We start from the raw sequence: 23,508 nt of genomic DNA on the forward strand, positions 1-23,508 counted from the left end.
CATCCAGGCTGGAATGCAGTGGCGCGATCTCAGCTCATTGCAACCTCTGCCTCCCAGGTTCAAGTAGTTCTCTTGCCTCAGCCTCCCAAGTAGCTGGAATTACAGGCGCACACCACCATGCCTGGCTAATTTTTATATTTTTAGTAGAGACAGAGTTTCACAACGTTGGCTAGGCTGGTCTTAAACTCCTTACCTCAGGTGATCCATCCACCTTGGCCTCCCAAAGTGCTGGGGTTACAGGCATGAGCCACCGCACCTGGCCAGTCACATTTTCGTTTGTTTGTTTGAGACAGTCTCCCTCTGTTGCCCAGACTGGAGTGCAGTGACGCGATCTCTGCTCACTGCAAGCTCTGCCTCCCAGGTTCATGCCATTCTCCTGTCTCAGCCTCCAGAGTAGCTGGGAGTACAGGCACCCAGCACCACGACCGGCTATTTTTTTTGTATTTTTAGTAGAGACGGTGTTTTCACCATGTTAGCCAGGATGGTCTTGATCACCTGACCTCATGATTCACCCGCCTTGGCCTCCCGAAGTGCTGGGATTACAGTCGTGAGCCACCGTGCCTGTGGCCAGTCACTTTCTTTTTGCCTCTTTCGTGCTTATTTGAATTTGCAAGCTACAGGGGACTGGACCTGCCTTAGGTTACAGGACCGTGTCTAGCGGGAAGACTGATAGAATGCCTGTTTTGGCCTGTAATCCCAGCACTTTGGGAGGCCGAGGCAGGTGGATTGCCTGAGCTTAGGAGTTCAAGGCCAGTCTGGGCAATATGGTGAATCCCTGTCTCTACTAAAATACAAAAATTAGCCAGGCATGGTGGTGCGTGCCTATAATCCCAGCTACTAGGGAGGCTGAGGCAGGAGAACTGCTTGAACCCAGGTGGTAGAGGTTGCAGTGAGCTGAGATCACACCACTGCACTCTGGGTGACAGAGTGAGACCTTGTCTCCAAAAAAAAAAAAAAAAGTGCCAGTTATGGAACTCTGAGAGGAGTCTGGTGATCCTGTGGAAGTGAAGTCCTAATGTCTGGGGTCTCATAGATATGAACAATCGGAAGCAATTGTTTTTTTTTTTTTTTTTTTTTTTTTTTTTTTTTTGAGTTGGGGTTTCGCTCTGTCGCCCAGGCTGGAGTGCAGTGGCGCGATCTCGGCTCACTGCAAGCTCCGCCTCCCGGGCTTACGCCATTCTCCTGCCTCAGCCTCCCGAGTAGCTGGGAAGCAATTGGTTTTAAACAAGAGGTAAAGAGAAGGCTGTGCCACATGATTAGATTTTTTAAATTAAACTATTTTGAGACAATTGTAGATTCATATGGAATATGAGAAGTAGTAATACAGGGAGATCCTGTGTACCCTTTACCCAGTTTCCCCTAATGGTGACATCTTGTAAAACTGTAGTACAAAATTGTCATTGTCAGAGGTGTTTGAACCAGAGCGACTCCATCTTGAGTGAGGGCTAGGAAAAGTGAAGCTGGGACTTGCTTGGCTGCATTCCCAGGAAGTTAGGTATTCCTAGCCTCTAGATGTTTATGGTTAAGGGAACAGGCTAATAACGTTTAGTAAACAAACCCATACTTAGGAGTGTCCTGATACCCTGATATTTTGAGAATAGAAGCGTTCCTAATTTTGCTTTAAAGATAGTAATACTGGCCGGGCGCGGTGGCTCACGCCTGTAATCCCAGCACTTTGGGAGGCCGAGGCGGGCGGATCACAAGGTCAGGAGATCGAGACCACGGTGAAACCTCGTCTCTACTAAAAATACAAAAAAATTAGCCGGGCGCGGTTGTGGGCGCCTGTAGTCCCAGCTACTCGGGAGGCTGAGGCAGGAGAATGGCGGGAACCCGGGAGGCAGAGCTTGCAGTGAGCTGAGATCCGGCCACTGCACTCCAGCCTGGGCGACAGAGCGAGACTCCGTCTCACAAAAAAAAAAAAAAAAAAAAAAAAAATAAAGATAGTAATACTGATTCTTGCAAAATACAGTAATTTCAAAAATTAGGCTGGGCGTGGTGGCTCATGCCTATAATCCCAGCACTTTGGGAGGCCGAGGCGGGCAGATCACGAGGTCAGGAGATCGAGACCATCCTGGCTAACACGGTGAAACACCATCTCTACTAAACAAAAATACAGAAAATTAGCCAGGCGTGGTGGTGGGCACCTGTAGTCCCAGCTACTCGGGAGGCTGAGGCAGGAGAATGACATGAACCTGGGAGGCAGAGCTTGCAGTGAGCCAAGATCGTGCCACTGCACTCCAGCCTGGACCACAGAGCGAGACTCCATCTCAAAAAAAAAAAAAAAAATTCTTTATCACAAACCCTTGTGGCAGAGCACATATCCCCATGATCTTTTTTTATCCTATATGTAAACAAGCATTGTACCTAGGTCCTCCTCTTACTTTCGGGAACGCCCTACTGTCTATGGAGTAGATATTCTTTCACCACTTTACTTTCTTAATAAACTTGCTTTTGCTTTGTACTGTGGACTTGCCCTGAAATCTTTCTTGCACAAGATCCAAGGACCTTCTGTATTAGCCTGTTTTCATGCTGCTAATAAAGACATACCTGAGACTGGGTAATTTATACAGGAAAAAGGTTTAATGGATTTACACTTCCACATGGTTGAGGAGTCCTCACAATCATTGGGAATGCTGGGATTATAGGCGTGAGCCAGTGTACCCGCCCCCAGACCTCATTTCTTGACTTCTATGCACCCGCAGGCTCAACACCACGTGGAAACTGTCAAGGCTTGGGCCTTGCACCCTCTGAAGCCACAGCCCAAGCTGTACCTTGGTCCCTTTTAGTCATGACTGGAGTGGCTGGGATGCAGGGCACCAAGTCCCTAGACTGCACACAGCAGAGGGACCCTAGGCCTGGCCCATGAAACTATTTTTCCCTCCTAGGCCTGTGGGCCCGTGTTGGGAGGGGCTGCTGCAAAGGTCTCTGACATGCCCTGGAGACATTTTCCCCATTGTCTTGGAGATTAACATTCAACTCCTTGTTACTTATGCAAATTTCTGCAGCCCGCTTGAATTTCTCCTCAGAACATGGGATTTTCTTTTCTAGTGCATTGTCAGGCTGCCAATTTTCTGAACTTTTATGTTCTGTTTCCCTTTTAAAATTTAATGCCTTTAACAGCACCCAAGTCACTTCTTGAATGCTTTGCTGCTTAAAAATTTCTTCTGCCAGATACCCTAAATCATCTCTCCTAAGTTCAAAGTTCCACAGATCTCTAAGGCAGAAGCAAAATGCTGCCAGTCTCTTTGCTAAAACATAACAAGAGTCACCCTTGCACCACTTCCTAATGAGTTACTCATCTCCATCTGAGACCACCTCAGCCTGGATTTCATTGTCCATATCATTATCAGCATTTTGGTCAAAGCCGTTCAACAAGTCTCTAGGGAGTTCCAAACTTTCCAACATTTTCCTATCTTCTTCTGAGCCCTCTAAACTGTTCCAACCTCTGCCTGTTACCTAGTTCCAAAGTCGCTTCCACATTTTTAGGTATCTTTTTAGCAGTGCCATGCTCTACTGGTACCAATTTACTGTAGTAGTTGTTTTAATTTAATGTAATTTAACTTAATTTAGGAGAGCTAAGTAATTAAACTTGAGGCCAAAGTACGTAAGAAAGTGGCAGTCTTTTATTGCAAATATGCATACACTCTCAGACGAGGTTCACTGGTCCTCAGGTGTGGGGGGCCAGGGAAGTCGCGCTGGCGCTCTCGGGTGATGTTCTCCGGTCCACAAATGCGGGGGGCCGAAGAAGTCACGCTGGCTCCTGCCAGTGGCAGACTTTTATGCATTGGTACTGGAAGGGGGAGGGCAGTGGGCAGGATAAGGGCGTGATAGGGGCGTCTCCATAGGCGTGGCCGGGTAAGTTTTGATCTCTTCGGATTGACATCACCTGGAGCATGCTCGGTTGATCTGCATCTTCCTGCGCGCGGGAAAGTTGGTGAGGAAGAACCCGGAAGCAACATGGATTATGCCTTCTTGTTCACCTTCCTCCATCTTGTCCTTTCTCCTTCACCCAAACAGTAGTCTGTTTTCATGCTGCTGATAAAGACATATTCAAGACTGGGCAATTTACAAACGAAAGTGGTTTAATGGACTTACAGTTCCCCATGGCTGGGGAGGCCTCACAATCATGGCAGAAGGCAAGGAGGAGCAAGTCACATCTTACAGGGATGGCAGCAGGCAAAAAGACAGAGCTTGTGGAAGGAAACTCCTCTTTATAAAACCATCATATCTCATGAGACTTATTCACTACCATGAGAACAATATGGGGGGAACCACCCCCATGATTCAATTATCTCCCATTGGGTCCCTCCCACAACACATGGGAATTATGAGAGTACAATTCAAGATGAGATTTGAGTGGGGACACAGACCCAAATCATATCACCCTCTCTCAGGATCTGGATTGGGACCCCTTTATAGTAACAGTATTGAAACTGTAAACCCCCCAAATTTGAGCTAGGTCTCAGTTAATTTAGAAAGTTTATTTTGCTGGCTGGGTGTGGTGGTTCATGTCTGTAATCCCAGCACTTTGGGAGGCTGAGGTGGGTGGATCATTGTAGCAGGATAAGCCGCAGACAAAACCCCTCAGACACCAAGATAGTGAAGGGACTGGCTTTAATCAGCTGGAAGCATTGGCAGACTAGCGTCTTAAAATCTGGGCTTCTCAGGTGCACAATTTCTGTCTCTTTTAAGGGCTCACAATGCTAAGGGTTTCACATGAAAGGGTTGTGATTGATTGAGCAAGCCAGGGGGTACGTGACAGGGGCTGCATGCACAGACCAGGAAGTTTCACCATGTCTTTCTATACAATGTCTGAAATCTATAGATAGCATCAGTTGCTGCCGAGACCAGCTCAGTCGGGGAGACCCGAATCCAGCAGTGCTAGAGGAATTAAAGACACACACACAGAAATATAGAAGTGTGAAGTAGGAAATCAGGGATCTCACAGCCTTTAGAGCTGAGAGCCCCAAACAGAGATTTACCCACATATTTATTAACAGCAAACCAGTCATTAGCATTGCTTCTATAGATATTAAATTAACTACAAGTATCCCTTATGGGAAACAAAGGGATGGGCCGAATTAAATGAATAAGGTTGGGCTAGTTAACTGCAGCAGGAACATACCCTTAAAGACACAGATCGCTCATGCTTTTGTTTGTGGCTTAAGAATGCCTTTAAGCGGTTTTCCGCCCTGGGCAGGCCAGGTGTTCCTTGCCCTCATTCCTGTAAACTCACAACCTTCCAGCTTGGGCGTTACGGCCATTATGGACATATCACAGTACTGCAGAGATTTTGTTTATGGCCAGTTTTGGGGCCAGTTTATGGCCAGATTTTGGGGGGCTTACTCCCAACAAGTTGCTAGGTCAGGGGTCGAATTTTAACTACCAGGCTTAGGTCAGGCAGGCCCAGGCCTGGTTTCGGGTCTGGTTCCTTGGTTTCGGGTCTGGTTCCTAGGCGCTGGGCTACCTGCCTTTAGTTTCACTTCTCTTTTCTGAGTATAAAACAATATAAAACAATATGAGAGGGTCTCACTTCTCTCATCATGAGGTCAGGAGTTTGAGACTAGCCTGGTCAACATGGTGAAACCTCATCCCTAATAAAAAAAATACAAAAATTAGCTGGCTGTGGTGGCATACACCTGTAATCCCAGTTACTTGGGAGGCTGAGGCAGGAAAATTGCGTGAACTTGGGAGGTGGATGTTGTAATGAGCCAAGATCACACCACTGCACTCCAGCCTGGGTGACAGAGCAAGACTCCATCTCCGGGGAAGGAGGAAAAAAAAAAGGTTGAGGATGCACCTGTCATATGCATCCGTGTGAAGAGACCACCAAACAGGCTTTGTGTGAGCAATAAAGCTTCTTAATCACCCGGATGCAGGCGGGCTGAGTCCAAAAAGAGAGTCAGGGAAGGGAGATAAGGGTGGGGCCGTTTTATAGGATTTGGGTAGGTAAAGGAAAATTACAGTCAAAGGGGGGTTGTTCTCTGGCAGGCAGGAGTGGGGGTCACAAGGTGCTCATGGGGGAGCTTTTTGAGCCAGGAAAAGGAATTTCACAAGATAATATCATTGCTTAAGGCAAGGACCGGCCATTTTCACTTCTTTTGTGGTGGAATGTCATCAGTTAAGGCGAGGCAGGGCATTTGCACTTCTTTTGTGATTCTTCAGTTACTTCAGGCCATCTGGGCATATACGTGCAAGTCACAGGAGATGCGATGGCTTGGCTTGGGCTCAGGCCTGACAGCACCTGTGAGACAGCTTCAGGGAAGTCCTGATGACATGTGCCAAAAGCGGTCAGGGCACAGTTGGTTTTATACATTTAGGGAGACAAAAGACATCAGTCAGTATTTGTAAGAAGCACATTGGTTCAGTCTGGAAAGGTGGGGCAACTTGAAGCAAAGGTAGGAATACTTGAAGCCGGGAGGGAGCTTCCAGGTCACAGGTTATACACAAATGGTTACATTCTGTTGAATTTCTGATTAGCCTTTCCTAAGGAGGCAAATCAGATATGCATCTGTCTCAGTGAGCAGGTAAGTGATTTTGAATAGAATGGAGCAGTTTTGCCCTAAGCAGTTTCTAGCCTGAGTTTTCCTTGGTGATCTTGGGGGCCCAATATATTTTCCTGTCATAAAACCATCCCTAAAAAAACTTCCTGTGGAATTTAGGGAAAAGGAGTGGGGCTGGCAGGACTGAGGAAGAGCAAAAAGGAAAGGCAGATAGCTACAAGTCTGCCTTTCTTCATGGTCCAGGACACATAGCCCTCCTGTGCTAATAACTCACTATATTCCTGTGCCCAGCTATCACCAGACCCTTGGCTTATAAAAAAAAATGCAAGTTAGCTCACTGCAGCCTTGGTTGCAGTTATCAGTACTGCACAAAGCCCTCTTCGGCATACAGCACAAACACCATTCTATAAAATCCCTGGCAAGCCTTTGTCTCCTCACAATTAGCTCCTCTCTTGCTAACCTGCCCCTTGCACTCTTGCAATGTATTTTCATACTTTCTTTCATAAATCTGCCTTTCTTTACCTACAACTGTCTTGGTAAATTCTTCTTACTGCCCACACTGATACTGGCCTCAGATAGTCACTGCTCACCTGCAACACTTTATAAAATCAATAGGGGGAAAAATAAGTAGGCTGATAGCACAATCAATGACAATCATTAAGCCGGCTTGCCTTCTGTCCCAGTTCCTTGTGGTTGGTCACTACTCTTACTACCCAAGGATAACTAGCCCTTGTCACAAAAGTCTTTGTTCTTTTCCTGTTCTATAGATAAAATCTAAGACATTGTTAGATACGTTTTCCATTGAGCATCTTCTTTAGATACCATGCCAGCTGGTCTGAAGGACCCAGCAAAAAGCTGACTAATGAAATAATAATTTCCACATCCTGATTTTATCCTCTGTATTAGTTCATTTTCTTTTCTTTTTCTTTTTTTTTTTTTGAGACGGAGTTTCATTCTCATTGCCCAGGCTGGAGTGCAATGGTGTAGTCTTCACTCACTGCAATCTCTGCCTCCCAGGTTCAAGCAATTCTCCTGCCTCAGCCTCCCAAGTAGCTGAGATTACATGCACCCGCCAACCATGTGCGGCTAATTTTTGTATTTTTAGTAGAGATGGGGTTTCACCATGTTGGCCAGGCTGGTTGCAAACTCCTGACCTCAGGTGATCCACCCACCTCGGCCTCCCAAAGTGCTGGATTACAGGCACGAACCACTGCCCCTGGCCTATTAGTTCTATAGTTCTATTATTTTACACTGCTATAAAGAACTACTGGAGACTGGGTAACTTATAAAGAGGTTTAATTGACTCACAGTTCTGCATGGCTGAGGAGGCCTCAGGAAACTTATAATCATGGCAGAAGGCAAAAGAGAAGCAAGCACCTTCTTCACAAGGTGGCAGGAGAGAGGGTGAGCAAGGAGGGGAACTGCCAAACACTTTTAAACCATCAAATCTCGTGAGAATTCACTATCAGAACAGCATGCAGGAAACTGCCCCCATGATCCAATCACCTCTTACCAGGTTCCTCTCTTGACATGTGGGGTCTATTGTAATTCAAGATGAAATTTGGATGGAGACAGAGCAAAACCGTATCATCCACCTTACTCAACCAATCGATGACTCCAACTTTTCTAGTCCCTCACCCTCCACAACCCCCTTAAAAACCATTGCCCAGAACCCTTTGAGGAAACAGATTTTAATCTTGAGAATTCCTCCTGCTTCCTTGTTTGACATCTTGAGATTATTAAACTCTTTCTTAACTACATGAGCAAAGTTGTGCGTTGCAAATTATTTTTAATTTTTAAAAAAGGAAAAAAATTTAACTCTCCAGTTCAAACCCAGATGTCAGTGTATGTCAGATGTCTATTGCTGTGTAACTGGCATACAAACCTGGCAGTCCTGTTAGAATATCAAAGTCAGGATATTGACATGGATACAGAACATGTCCATCACTACCAATATTCCTCCTTTGCCCTTTTATAGCCACACTCAATTCTCTTCCTTAATCCACCTTCTCCTTAACCATGAATCTACATGAATCTATCCTCTACTTTTATAATTCTTTTTTTTTTTTTTTTGAAGATGGAGTCTCACTCTGTCACCTAGGCTGGAGTACAGTGGCGTGATCTTGGCTCACTGCAAACTCTGCCTCCTGGGTTCAAGCGATTCTCCTGTCTCAGCCTCCCGAGTAGCTGGGATTACAGGCATGCGCCACCATGCCAGGCTAATTTTGTATTTTTAGTAGAGACGGGGTTTTACCATGTTGATCAGGCTTGTCTCCAACTCCTGACCTCAGGTGATCCACCTGCCTCAGCCTCACAAACTGCTGGGATTACAGGTGTGAGCCACTGCACTCGGCCCCCACCTTAACTTCTAGGGTAACTAGGACTGCAAGCAGACATCACGATACCCTGCTAATTAAAAAAAAATTTTGGTAGAGATTGGGGGTCTTGCCCAGGCTGATCTCAAACTCCTGGCCTCAAGCTATTCTTCCACCTTTGCCTCCCAAAGGCCGGGATTACAGACATGAGCTACTGAACCTGGCCAGGGTTTTTCTTTTGGCATAGCAAAAGTTCTTAATTTTGATGAAGTCCAATTTATCAGTTTTCCCTTTCTGGATTGTGCTTTTGGTGTCAAGTCCAAGAACTCGATGCTTATCCTTAGATCCTGAAGATTTTCTCCTGTTTTTTTAAGTTTTGTAGGTTTACTTTTTTTTTCTTTTTTGAGACAGTCTGGCTCTGTCCCCCAGGCTGGAGTGCAGTGGTGCGATCTTGGCTCACTGCAACCTTCACCTTCTGGGTTCAAGCGAATTCTCCTGCCTCAGCCTCCTGAGTAGCTGGGACTACAGGCACCCACCACCACGCTTGCCCCAGTTCCTAATGAGTTTCTCATCTCCATCTGAGGCCACCTCAGCCTGGATTTCGTTGTCCATGTCATTTTTTTTTTTTTTTTTAGACAGTCTTGCCTTAGCTCCCAGGCTGGAGTGCAGTGGCATGATCTAGGCTCACTGCAACCTTCACCTCCTGGGTTCAAGCAATTCTCCTGCCTCGGGAGAATATACAGGGTCTCACTCTGTCACTCAGGCTGGAGTGCAGGGCACGATCACTTGACCTCCCTGTGCTCAGGTGATTATCACCTCAGCCTCCCGAGTAGCTAGGAATACAGGTGTGAATGAGCTACCACACCTGGCTAATTTTTATTTTTTATAGAGATGGTGTCTTGCCATGTTGCCCAGGCTGATCTGGAACTCGTGGGCTCAATCAATCCACCTGCCTCAGCCTCCCAAAGTGCTGGGATTACAGGCACGAGCCACTGCACCTGGCCCATTCTTTTCTATTAGTCTGTCTGCCCATTCATGCACTGGTACAAACTTAAATTTTTAAAGCTTTAAAAATACATACATACATACACACACACATATTTGAGACAGGGTCTAGCCCTATTGCCCAAGCTGGAGTACAGTGGTATGATCCAGCTCACTGTGACTTCCGGGACTCAAGGGGTCCTCCCACCTCAGCCTCCCAAGGAGCTGGGACTACAGGTGCATGCCACCATGCCTGGCCAATTTTTTACATACTTTGTAGCGGCAGGATCTCCCATGTTGCCCAGGCTGGTCTCAAACTCTTGGGCTCAATCTTCCTGCCTCGGCCTCCCAAATTGCTGGGATTACAGGTGTGAGTCACCACACCTAGTTATAGCTTTGTATTTTAAACATAGCTAGTAGAAGGGGCAATGGGAGGGATAGCATTAGGACAAATACCTAATGTATGCAGGGCTTAAAACCTAGATGATGGGTTGATGGGTGCAGCAAACCACCATGGCACATGTATACCTATGTAACCTGCGCGTTCTCCACATGTATCCCAGTATAAAGTTACAAAAAAAAAAAAGGGCCGGGCGTGGTGGCTCACACCTGTAATCCCAGCACTTTGGGAGGCCGAGACGGGCGGATCACGAGGTCAGGAGATCGAGACCATCCTGGCTAACACAGTGAAACCCCGTCTCCACTAAAAATACAAAACATTAGCCAGGTGCGGTGGCAGGCGCCTGAGGCAGGAGAATGGCGTGAACCTGTAAGACGGCTGAGATCGCGCCACTGCACTCCAGCCTGGGAGACAAGAGACTCTCAAAAAAAAAAAAAAAAAAAAAAAAAGGTAGTAGAGGCAGTCCCTCCTCCTTCTTCATTGTTACCTGTAGGATTCTAGAACCAGTCTATCTAGGGTTAAACCGTGGCTCTGTTTCTTTGTGTGAGCTTGGGGAAGCTACTTAACCCCTCTGGGCTTCAGTTTCTTTATGAGCATAAAGACTTGATTGTAGTATCCACCTTAGAGTTGTTGCATTAAGCACTACATAAGTGTACTTTTTCATTTTGCTTGTTCACCATTCTCCCATATGAACTTGAGAATCAACTTGCCTGACTTCAATGTAAAATTTTGACATTTTATATATATTTATAATTTATAAAAATATATATTGCTTATAAAATATTGGCATTTACTTGAACTATTAAATTTATAAATTTAGGGATAAGACATTTTTATAATAATGAGTTTCCCCACTGAACACAGGATAACGCTTTTCATCAGATTTGCAAAAATACCTACCTATTCACTTCTTCCACTTCCACTACCTTAGCGCAAGCCATCATGTATCTTTTCCTTGTCCTCTTAAGTCTGTTCTCTCACACTGTAACCAAGTATCACTTCTTTGTGCAAAACCTTCTGACAGCTTCTCATTTAATAGTCAAAGCCTGGAGCCAGGTGCGGTGGCTCATGCCTGTAATCCCAACACTTTGGAAGGCCAATGTGGGAGGATGGCTTGAGCCCAGGAGTTGGAGGATGTTGTGATCCATGATAGTGCCATTGCACTCCAGCCTGGGTGAGAGTGAGACCCCTCCATCCCTTAAAAAGAAGAGTCAAATCCTGGAAGGGAATCGGAAAATGCAAGACCATCTTTTACTTGTGCTGCAGAAGAGAAGCAGCTGGGCAACAGGTGGAGAGGATGTGGGTTCAAGAAAGTTGTTTTGTTTGTATGCTGATGAGAACTAACCTGAAAAAGTGGAGGAAACTGTTGAGCTAGGAGATAGAAGGGCAAGTGCTGGAGAAATATTCTTAAGTAGGCCTCCAGTCACGTTTCCTTCCATTCATTTTCCTGAGCCTGTCCCCAACAATTTAAAATGCACATCTGATCATGTTCAACTCCACTGCTAAAACTCTTTCAATAATCCCCCACTAACTTCTGTAAAAACTTACAATTTAACCTGGCATACAAGACATTCCGGCCGGGCGCGGTGGCTCAAGCCTGTAATCCCAGCACTTTGGGAGGCCGAGACGGGCGGATCACAAGGTCAGGAGATCGAGACCATCCTGGCTAACCCGGTGAAACCCCGTCTCTACTAAAAAATACAAAAAACTAGCCGGGCGAGGTGGCGGGCGCCTGTAGTCCCAGCTACTCGGGAGGCTGAGGCAGGAGAATGGCGTGAACCCGGGAGGCGGAGCTTGCAGTGAGCTGAGATCCCGCCACTGCACTCCAGCCTGGGCGACAGAGCGAGACTCCGTCTCAAAAAAAAAAAAAAAAAAAGACATTCCATTATTGTTTTTTTGAGATGGAGTCTCGCTCTTGTCACTCAGGCTGGAGTGCAGTGGTGCGATCTCAGCTCACTGCAAACTCCACCTCCCAGGCTCAAGTGATCCTCCATCCTCAGCCTCCTGAGTAGCTGGAATTACAGGTGCCCGCCACCACGCCCGGCTAATTTTTGTACTTTTAGTAGAGATGGGGTTTTACCATGTTTGGCCAGGCTGGTCTTGAACTCCTGACCTCAGGTGATACACCTGCCTCGTCCTCCCAAAGTGCTGGGATTACAGGCATGAGCCACTATGAGTGGCCATTCCATTATTTCTTTAAAAATGTATGGGGTACCAGATATATGTAGCACTATGGTAGGTGCTGGTTATAGTTAATAAAACAGTTTGGGTCACCATCCTTGTGGAATTTATGGTGTAGTTAAAAAGATACGTGAGGCCGGGCGCGGTGGCTCATGCCTGTAATCCCAGCACTTTGGGAGGCCGAGATGGGCGGATCACGAGGTCAGGAGATCGAGACCATCCTGGCGAACACAGTGAAACCCCGTCTCTACTAAGAAATACAAAAAATAGCCGGGCGAGATGGCGGGCGCCTGTAGTCCCAGCTACTCGGGAGGCTGAGGCCGGAGAATGGCGTGAACCCGGGAGGCGGAGCCTGCAGTGAGCTGAGATCCGGCCACTGCACTCCAGCCTGGGCTACAGAGCGAGACTCCGTCTCAAAAAAAAAAAAAAAAAAAAAAAAAGATACGTGAATAAGCTTGGGAGATTTGCTATAGGACAGGAAATACTAAGCAGTGTTTGGATGCCACTGGGAATAATTCAGAAGGAAGGACACAGATACTATAGGAGAGACATGATCAAAAGAACTAAAGGCCTTGAGAAACGAGAGGGGATGATGAGACCCTAAGCATATGTGGAGTAACTGAGTTTTGTAGGAGGGATACTTCAGTTGTAACTAGGGAGAAAGGTTGAGTGATGGAGTAGATAGCTTATAGGGGGTGGGATGATGAATTCCATCAATGGTTTTTTTTTTTTTTTTTTTGAGACGGAGTCTCGCGCTGTCGCCCAGGCTGGAGTGCAGTGGCGCGATCTCGGCTCACTGCAAGCTCCGCCTCCCGGGTTCACGCCATTCTCCTGCCTCAGCCTCCTGAGTAGCTGGGACTACAGGCGCCCACCACCGCGCCCGGCTAATTTTTTGTATTTTTAGTAGAGACGGGGTTTCACTGTGGTCTCGATCTCCTGACCTTGTGATCCGCCCGCCTCGGCCTCCCAAAGTGCCGGGATTACAGGCGTGAGCCACCGCGCCCGGCCCATCAATGGTTTTTCAATGAAATGTGAAGCAAGGTCCTTAGCTACACGGAGAGAGGAGAATATTAAATGGTCATTTCAGAGTATTAACAAGAAGTTACAGTTGTTGCTTATTTCTTACCTCCTACAGCTTCCAAGTTGTTGTTTTACACTTCTGAGATTTTGATTTAGTTCTCATTATTCTTTTTTTTTTTTTTTTTTTTTTGAGACGGAGTCTCGCTCTGTCGCCCAGGCTGGAGTGCAGTGGCCGGATCTCAGCTCACTGCAAGCTCCGCCTCCCGGGTTCACGCCATTCTCCTGCCTCAGCCTCCCGAGTAGCTGGGACTACAGGCGCCCGCCACCTCGCCCGGCTAGTTTTTTGTATTTTTTAGTAGAGACGGGGTTTCACCGTGTTAGTCAGGATGGTCTCGATCTCCTGACCTCGTGATCCGCCCGTCTCGGCCTCCCAAAGTGCTGGGATTACAGGCTTGAGCCACCGCGCCCAGCCTAGTTCTCATTATTCTTTTCTGGCAAATTTCTACTTGTTCTTCCAGACCTATCTGGGCCATCACTTTCTATGTCACCACACCTGGTACCTATCTCACTTCCACTATTAAAATACACTTTAGTTTGTATTTGTTTCCCCTACAAGACTAGTAAGATTCCTGAAAAGCTTGGTCTGTGTCCCTAGTGTGAAGTACCGTGCAGGACATTTAAGTAAGGGTTTTCGACAAATGTTTAACAAACATTGTCTGTGGAATCTACAGCTAGAATTTATCTGATATGGAAGTGCCAAGGATTAACCAATCCCTAAAATGAAGCAGCTCATATGACATCTGTGCCCCTTTAAATTTGGCACTGTTTGGCTGTGCTTGTTGTTGTCAATGCAGTGTTCCTGCACCATTGCAGGATGGACACACCACCACGTTGCCTTTTCATTTAGTCTTTTTGTTTTATTCAAATGTCAAAATGTAAGTTCCAAGATACAAATTGCGTTTGATTTAAAAACATCGATTATGCTTTGTTAACAACTTCCAAAGTCAAATGTAAGTTGTTGTGACTAAAATGCCTCCCAGTCCATTTCTGGAGGATTACCCTTAATATGTTTAGCAGCTAGTCTGATTTCCACTCTACAAAAAGGAAAATGATGCTATAAGGGAAAGATAATGAACAAAGTTATAATACGTTAAGACTTCCTGGGGAGAACTTGAACCATTACTAGGGAGACCAAGGAGAGGTGTTTCTGTTCCATACTATAGCAACCAGCCTTAACACTGTAATACAAAGTGCATTTCTGGTCCTACCCAGCCATAAATACCACACATTCCTTTTATTAATTATATCATAGAAAGCCCAAATCTTCATCAACAAGATTTAGAATTTCCTAATAGCTTCAATTTTTCAAAAAAAAATAACCCCAAAAAACAAAAAACAAAAAAACAGTGTAAAAGGAAAGCTCAACAGTCTATAAACCAAAAAATAAGGACAAATATTTACATGTACTCTGATTTAAACAATTTCGAATGAGATTAAACTGAATGAATATAGAACTTGTACCACCATTATAGAAGGAAAGAAAAAAAAGCTTAAAAGATACCCAAATATTTTAATATTTATGGAGTTAAATGATACAATTTTCATTAAGACCCCAAATATCCCACCACTTTTTACCTTTGCTGTATAATGAAGGTTAGTAACTTATATGTTAGTGTGAACACATTTACTTTGGCTGATAGCAAAACATATATATTTTTTAAAATGTTCTAAGAAGCCAAAGAATTAGACCAAAATGTTCAGCACCAAAAACAAAACAAAAAAACTAGCTCAGTACTTCAGGTTAAGTACACAATATCAGGAAATTTTATTTAGGTCAGCACATGGCTGTTACCATGACTGACACTGCATGCTATTTATAGAATTAGATATGTATCTTTCTGGCTGGATGTGGTGGCTCATGCCTGTAATCCTAGCACTGTCAGAGGCCAAGGTGGCCAGATTGCCTGAGCTCAGGAGAGACAGCCTGGGCAACATAGCGAAACCCCGTCACTACTAAAAATACAAAAAATTAGCCAGGTGTGGTGGTGCACACCTGTAGTCCCAGCTACTCAGGAGGCTGAGACATGAGAATCGCTTGAACCCGGGAGGCAGAGGTTGCAGTGAGCCAAGATCGTGCCACTGCACTCCAGCCTGGGTGACACAGCGAGACTCTGTCTCAATAAAATAAAATAAAATAATATAAATATATAACTTTCTGAAGATTTAAGCCAGACTTCAATTCCATTTACTCACCCCATAGTACTAAAATGGATTAAAGATGGTAATTAAGGCTGGGTGCGGTGGCTCATGCCTGTAATCCCAGCACTTTGGGAGGCCGAGGCCAGCAGATCACAAGGTCAGGAGTTAGAGACTAGCCTGGCCAAAATGGTGAAACCCTGTCTCTACTAAAAATACAAAAATTAGCCAGGTATGGTGGTGTGCACCTGTAATCCTAGCTACTCGGAAGGCTGAGGCAGGAAAATTGCTTGAACCTGGGAGGCGGAGGCTGCAGTGAGCCAAGCTCGCACCACTGCACTCCAGCTTGGGACAGAGCGAGTCTTTTTTTTTTTTTTAAAAAAAAAAAAAAAAAAAAAAAAAAGATGGTAAATCAGACAACTTGGTAAGAAAATCGCCTTTTTTACAGAACCAATTGGGAAGTTAGTGTCATGCTGTCATGCGTTAGCAGATAAGACTAGGAATACAGCTAAACCAATTATCAAAATATAGTTCTCTTCAGGGTATTTTTCAATGAAATTTTTAACTACCTGGTCCAATTTTTTTTTTCCCCCCTGAGACGGAGTCTCACTCTGTCGCCCAGGCTGGAGAGAAGTGGCGCGATCTCAGCTCACTGTAACCTCTGCCCTCCGAGTTCAAGCGATTCCCCTGCCTCAGCCTCCAGAGTAGCTGGGATTACAGGCGCCTGCCACCACGCCCGGTTAATTTTTTGTATTTTTAGTAGAGATGGGGTTCCACCATCTTGGCCAGCTGGTCTTGAACTCCTGACCTCGTGATCCACCTGCCTTGGCCTCCCAAAGTGCTGGGATTACAGGCATGAGCCACCGTGCCTGGCCTACCTGGTCCAATTTTCAAGATGAATATAATTCCAATATTTTCAGAAACACATGTGGGTAAAAAAGTAACACTAAAGAATGGTATCGCAATATTCAATTTTAAAGAATTTATTTTCCCATTTGTAGAGTAACATTATTGTAACATCTACAGTTATTGCAATACCTGCACTGCTTAAAAGAATTCCTAAGAATTTTGTTAAAGCATAGTTTTTTTTAAAAAACTGAACCAAAATAATGTACATTTTATCTCTAAACACTGTGTCATTAAAGTCCACATAACGTCCTCTGTAAAATCAATGTGATGTTACAATAATATACATGATCTGATTCTTATCCTAAAGGCTTCTCTGATCATGTATGATATCCAAGATAGATCCAATGCCTTTAATATCAGACTGTAGAGACAGTTATGATCCTAAACAAAAGAAGGAAAAGCTGTATATACAGGACAGCAATATGACAGTTTAGCTGTTTGCAGCATCTGCTTGGCGGGGCCATCCTTCTTCTTCGACTCCAGAGTCATACTCCTCTTCAGAGGATTCTTTTGTTGGAGCCCTACAATGAAAAGCCATGTTTGTTTTTTTTTTAAATAAAAAACGGAGGTAAACGTGATCTTTAAAATCAAAACAGCAAAGTAACCTCCCCTAGCTAAGAAAGCCACGATAATAGAAAATACTAGGAGCACTTTTAATATTAAGATTGCTTAGACCAGACACAGTGGCTCACACCTGTAATCCCAGCACTTTGGGAGGCCAAGGAGGGCTGATCACTTGAAATCAGGAGTTCAAGACCTGCCTAGCCAACATGGTGAAACCCCATCTCTACTAAAAATACAAAAATTAGCCGGGTGTGGTGACGCATGCCTGTAGTCCCAGCTACTCAGGAGGCTGAGGCAGGGGAATCACTTGAACCCAGGAGGTGGAGGTTGCAGTGAGCCGAAATCACACCACTGCACTCCAGCCTGGGTGACAAAGCGAGACTTCGTCTCAAAAAAAAAAAAAAAAAAGATTGCTTAGTAATATGGGAAACAGCCTATACAACCAAGTAAATAAACTTCCCAACATTTTCCCTGACAAATTTATTACTGAAAAAAAAAGGACAACATGGCTTCAATTGTGAAGGCTTAAAATATCCTTTTCTCCAAGAAAGCATCATCTGTTATTTCAACTCAAATGCTTGAATTTAGCATATGTATATGGTAAAGAAGCTACTTCTGACCAAATCCATCTTGTCTCAAACTAGTAAGAATAATTCAGATCACCACAATTACTTTAAAAGCCACATGTCAACATCATTAAACAATAAAAATAAGAGATTATATCTCTCTGGATAACTAAGGGTGTTCAAAAAAAATTAACTGCCTCTAAAGTTATCCTGGAACATAAGCAAACATAAAACATAACATACCTTATGATTGAGTTAAACAGAAACCTAGTTTTTGTGTAGGTAACATTAATGTCAAACATTGTATAGTAAACATTTATTGAATAAATCAGGGGTTAGGAAACTGTAGCTTGCTAGCCAAATCCAGCCCATTGCCTTTTTTTATATATTTTTTGAGACCGAGTCTCACTGTGTTGCCCAGGCTGGAGTACAGTGGTGTGATTTTGGTTCATTGCAACCTCTGCCTCCCAGGTTCAAGTGATTCTCCTGCCTCAGCCTCCCAAGTAGCTGGGACTACAGACACGCACCACCACACCCAGCTAATTTTTGTATTTTCAGTAGACACAGAGTTTCACCATGTTGGCCAGGATGGTCTCTATTTCTTGACCTCATGATCCGCCCGCCTCCACCTCCCGAAGTGCTGGGATTACAGGCGTGAGCCACCACACTGGCCTGAAGATCAACTTTCAAAGACTCACAAAATACTATTTTTTTATAATACCCAAATTAGATTTTTCTACAGAAAACCTGAGATTACTGCTTCCCTTACAAATACACGATATAACAATTTTTATGTAATTTTAAAATGATAAACCAATAAACATAGCAATGAGGAGATGATCTTAAATTTTATATCTGTTCTGGCTTGAAAATGCACTTTACCGGATGTATCCTGGTTCCTTTTTTCCTTCTACTACTTCTTTGTCAACCTCCACACATACGATATCAGAATTAGGGACTTCAAACATTGGTTCTAGTAACAGCTTTTCCTAAAGAAATAAAAAGTAATGAATCACATTGAAAACTGATTACACACAAGTGCTTTTATTCTATATATCACAAATTGGAATCCATTCACTCAAGGAAAAAGAAACAAAACAAATAAACATATATGTTTATATATATTTGGGATTATAGCTGGGATTACAGGCATAAGCCACCACATCTGGCTTTTTTGTATTTTTAGTAGAGATGGGGTTTCGCCATGTTGCCCAGGCTGGTCTTGAACTCCTGAGCTCAGGCAATCCGCCCGCCTCAGCCTCCCAAAGTGCTAGGATTATGGGCATGAGCCACCATGCCCGGCCTCTTGTTTTTTTTTATTTTTATTTATTTATCTTTTTTTGAGAGATGAAGGTCTATGTTGCCAGGCTGGTCTCAAACTCCTGGGCTCAAGCAATCCTCCTGCCTCGGCCTCCCAAAGTGTTGGGATTTATAGATGTGAGTTACGAGGCCCAATCCCGATTTTCTGTTTCATTAATCATATTATGTCCATGTCCTTTGTTGCAAACACCTTGAAGTTCCTTTTTGAGAAAAAGCAAAATATAATCTACTGTGATTAAAAAAAAAAACATTTCAGGCCAGGCGTGGTGGCTCATGCCTGTAATCCCAGCACTTTGGGAGGCCGAGGCAGGCAGATCACCTGAGATCAGGAGTTCGAGACCAGAATGGCCAACATGGTGAAACCCCATCTCCACTAAAAATACAAAAATTAGCCAGGTGTGGTGGTTCTTGCCTATAGTCCCAGCTACTTGGGAGGCTAAGGTGGGAAGACTGCTTGAGCCTCAGCCTGGGAGGTAGAGATTGCAGCGAGCCAAGATCGTACCACTGCAATCCTTTGAGACTCTGTCTGTCTGTCGGTGTCTGTCTCTCTCTCTCTCTCTCTCTCTCTCTAGATAGATAGATAGATTTTCCAAAAGAAAATGTATCTGTTTTCCAAAAGAAAAACAAGGAAGCTTAATATACTCAAAACTCAGACCAAGAAATAATTGTTTTTAGAAAATAATGCCAACTCACCATTATGGACCGAAGGCCTCGTGCACCTGTTTTTCGTTCTAGTGCCAATCTGGCTATAGCTTTCAAAGCATCCTCAGTAACATTCAGTTCACACTACAAATACATTAAAAATAAATTATAACTTTTATTGTTAATTTCTACCTCCAGAAAATGTACCATTAAGTGAGGGTACAATTCATGGTGTTTTGGAACCCTGCCTTCAAGAAGCACTTGTTTCTATCAATTAACCCATGACAGTATCAGTATTATGAATTGCAAGTTTGTTCTGAAGATGTTTTCTAGATTAACACAGACTCCCTAGGATTTTTTTCAACATTTACCAAACCTCTGTGTGTTACATACTAGGGATTTAATGATGAATAAACATCATCTTTGCCAAGCAACTTACAGTCTATTGTGTGATGACAGATGACAGATTAGCAAACTAGCACTTATAGTCCAGTGTATGCACATGGAGCTAAGGGAGAGGCAAAGGGGGAGGCATCTAAATAAGACTAGGGAACCACTGGAGGATTTTAAGCAAGGGAGTAAAAACATTAGCCTTGTCTTTAATTATTCAATAAATATTTAAGAACTTAATATCTATTTGTTGGGCACTGTGCTCAATGATCCATTCTAGAAGTAAAGAGGAAGATAATGATATTTTGGTGGTGGTAGTCACAGACAGACGTGAGACAGGCAGACCAATTAGGAATTAAATGCATGAGTCAAGGTGAATAACAAATGGGCTTGACTTGAGGCAGTGGCAATAGAGAAGAGGAGACTGATATTTAGAGACACAAAGTTCACAAAACCCAAACCATTTGTTATCTAATTGGATATGTGGGCTAGGTGTTTGCTACAGAGACGTATATGTGGGATTAATAAAACCCTATTTTGGCAAAAGAATATAAAAATACACACAGTATGTCACAACAAAAGCATTTAGAATATCAAGACTGAAAGGACAATCCAGTATGTCTGGCTTGGAGGTGTTGAGGTAGGCTAATGGCATTATTTTTCTTGGGCTTTAGGCTATAATGATGGTTTTAATTCAGAAGAAATAAAAACAACTCCTAAATTCTAACATAATACAATATGCCTTCCTTGATTCCTAGATCCATATTTAGTAAGGAATAGGCTGGTATTCTAGATGAGCAGAATTTGTTTTTGTTGTTAGGTTACTTTATGTAGAACTTCAATAGCAAGAAAATAAAAAATAACTAAGTACAAAAAATAAAAATCTAACCTTATCCATGCTGAATAAGGCCTGGTACTGAGGAATAACAGCATTTCGTGGCTCAGTTAGTATTTGTACAAGTGTTTTCTCATCTAGGCTATGCAATGGAACCACCACAGGCAACCGTCCCACAAACTCAGGAATCATGCCAAACTCAATCAGATCTCTGGCTTCCACATGACGCAATAACCGATCTTTTTCTTCAATGTCTTGGTGAGTATTTGATTCCCCACTTCGATTAGCAAGGTCTGCAGCAGCTGCAGCCCTTCTGCCTTTTCCCAGATTAGATGGTGTTCCAAATCCAAGATACTGCCAAAGAAATGATGCATATTATAAATAGTAGAATCAAATGATAGTGTATTAAGTACTTTTCATACATATTTCATATGATCTTTGTAACAACTCTATGAAGAAGGTTTTATTATCATTTACATTTTACAAAGGAAAAAAAGAGGCTGAGAGGTTAAATATCTTGACCAAAATCTTATTGCTGTAAGTGGGAAAGCCAGAATTTGAACTCAGGTCTGCCCTGTCTGCCTTCAGAATTGAGAACGTAACCGCTATGTAATAACCAACCCTCAAAGAATGAATTCTAATAAAAGCATATAATAACTACAAAGGGAGTCCCTTAGAACTCAGATAATAAGGTTGCAGGGTTTATTCAAGACTTCTAGATGAGTGTGGTTTTTCCAAAAGGTATAAAAACTATAAATATGGAGGTACAAGCAGCCTAATGAGAAAATTATCTGTAAGTGTCTTAAGTCACTGCTAAATCATGATTCTTCTAAAATTATGATTTGGTCTGCATACATAGTTAGAATAATTTAGATTTTACAAAAAAATGTAAGAATGACATCAAACAAGAATGCTAACTTTTGCAAAGCTAGAGTCCTCAAAAACATAAAAAATAAAATGAACGCTAACTTTGCTGAACAAGGTTGGGTATATAAAGGCAAATGGATCTCATTTCAGTCAACATAAACGAACTGTACTCCAGGCAATTCTCAGAAAGCTTAATTTTGTCATGTCATATAGCTTTTGTCAAAACAACAAGAGAAGTACATGATATGTGCAAACATAGCCTAAGCTAAAAATCTGTTTGCAGGCTGGACACGGTGGCTCATGCCTGTAATCTCAGCACTTTGGGAGGCTGAGGCAGGCTAATCAGTTGAGGTCAGGAGCTTGAGACCAGCCTGGCCAACATGGTGAAACCATGTCTCTACTAAAAATACAAAAAGTAGCTGGGCGTGGTGGTGTTCACCTATAATCCCGGCTGCTCGGGAGGCCGAGGTAGAAGGATTGCTTGAACCTCAGAGTCGTGGAGGTTGCAATGAGCTGAGATCACGCCACTGCACTCCAGCCTGGGCGACAGAGCAAGACTCTGTCTGCAATGGACTGAATATTTAAGTGTCCCCAAATTTGTATGTTGAAATCCTGTGTATTATTAGGAGGTGGGGCCAGGTAATAAGAACTAGAGCATATGGAAGGCATATAGAGCTTGCTTCAGTCAAAGTAATAAGAATTAGAGCCTATGACTGCTCCCCTAATTTTCATTAATAAAGTTCACAGCTAAATGGAGTGACCTAATTCTCAACAAATCAGAATTACAACTTAAACCTTCCTTCTGTGTACTTCTGATTCTTTTTCTGACATTACTTTCAAACCTTCTGTCCTACATGTTTCTAGCTTCAAATCCTTTTTGGAAGTATGAAATATTAATTATAAATAAACATCAGAACATGGTCTTTGCTTTTAGTTACAGAGTTTCAAATACAAGGTTAGCGCTCTCACACACACACACCCAAAGAAATAATTTCTTTCTAATTTGTTAGGCTAATTTATGCAGTATTTCAATGACACAAAAAAACAAATTTTCATATTATGTTTTGGCTGCTACTGAAATTTTCCATAAATTAGCAGAAAAACAAAAATCTAACCATATCCATGCTGAAAAAGGCCTGGTACTGAGGAATAACAGTAATTACGTAGCACAGTTAGTATTTTTAAAAGTGTTTCCTCACCTAGGCTAGGCAAAGGAACTACCATGGACAACCGCACCATTAGCAGCATTATGATTATTATTTTTTACTACTACTAACCTATTACTTAAACTAGGACATTCAAGGCCAAGAAGACTTACATCAAGCAATATAGCACACAGCTGATCTATGACATGAAGATTTCAAATAGAATGTTATGTAATATAAATGCGATCACTTGTGCTATTATGCAAACTACAAAACCATGGAAAATACAGGTGTTTTCTGGGCTTCCTGCCACTATGCTGACATTACATTTTGTTGTACTCAATCAAAAAATAAGTACTGGGCATGTACTATGAGGATATGAAGAAACAAGTCCCAGTCCCAATTAAAAGCAGGGGTTATAAGAAGAAACACCTATAACACTAGATGGGATCATAATCCTTCCTGTATCTGCCAAAATGCTCCCCTCCACTGGTGAACGTCAGCAGTGATCTATGGTAAACTCTATGAGCAAGGGCAACGGAGATAAACTTTACTGGGCACCAGTGAATTGGGCAGGGGGAATGAATAGAAATTGTACTGATACAGTAACTACCTTCAATAATGAACTCCCCAGATAAAATATTAAGTTGAACTCATTAAGTTACACTTTT

The 23,508-nt window shown here is 43.2% G+C and overlaps 1 protein-coding gene across 1 annotated transcript in view; it reads right to left on the reverse strand.

Annotated features, from left to right (window-relative positions):
- Positions 1-14,299: 14,299 nt before the first annotated feature.
- CLPX (caseinolytic mitochondrial matrix peptidase chaperone subunit) overlaps positions 14,300-23,508 on the reverse strand; it is a 43,167-nt gene continuing 33,958 nt past the window's right edge. Inside the window, exons 11-14 of the mRNA XM_025390681.1 lie at positions 20,880-21,179; positions 19,652-19,744; positions 18,521-18,627; positions 14,300-17,029 (exon numbers count right to left, since the gene is read on the reverse strand). Of these exons, the coding sequence (XP_025246466.1) occupies positions 16,939-17,029; positions 18,521-18,627; positions 19,652-19,744; positions 20,880-21,179 (591 nt within the window). The 3' untranslated portion in view covers positions 14,300-16,938. The remainder of the gene's footprint in view (positions 17,030-18,520; positions 18,628-19,651; positions 19,745-20,879; positions 21,180-23,508) is intronic.

The sequence above is a fragment of the Theropithecus gelada genome, chromosome 7a (genome assembly GCF_003255815.1).
Source record: "Theropithecus gelada isolate Dixy chromosome 7a, Tgel_1.0, whole genome shotgun sequence".
In the NCBI taxonomy this organism is placed as follows: domain Eukaryota; kingdom Metazoa; phylum Chordata; class Mammalia; order Primates; family Cercopithecidae; genus Theropithecus; species Theropithecus gelada.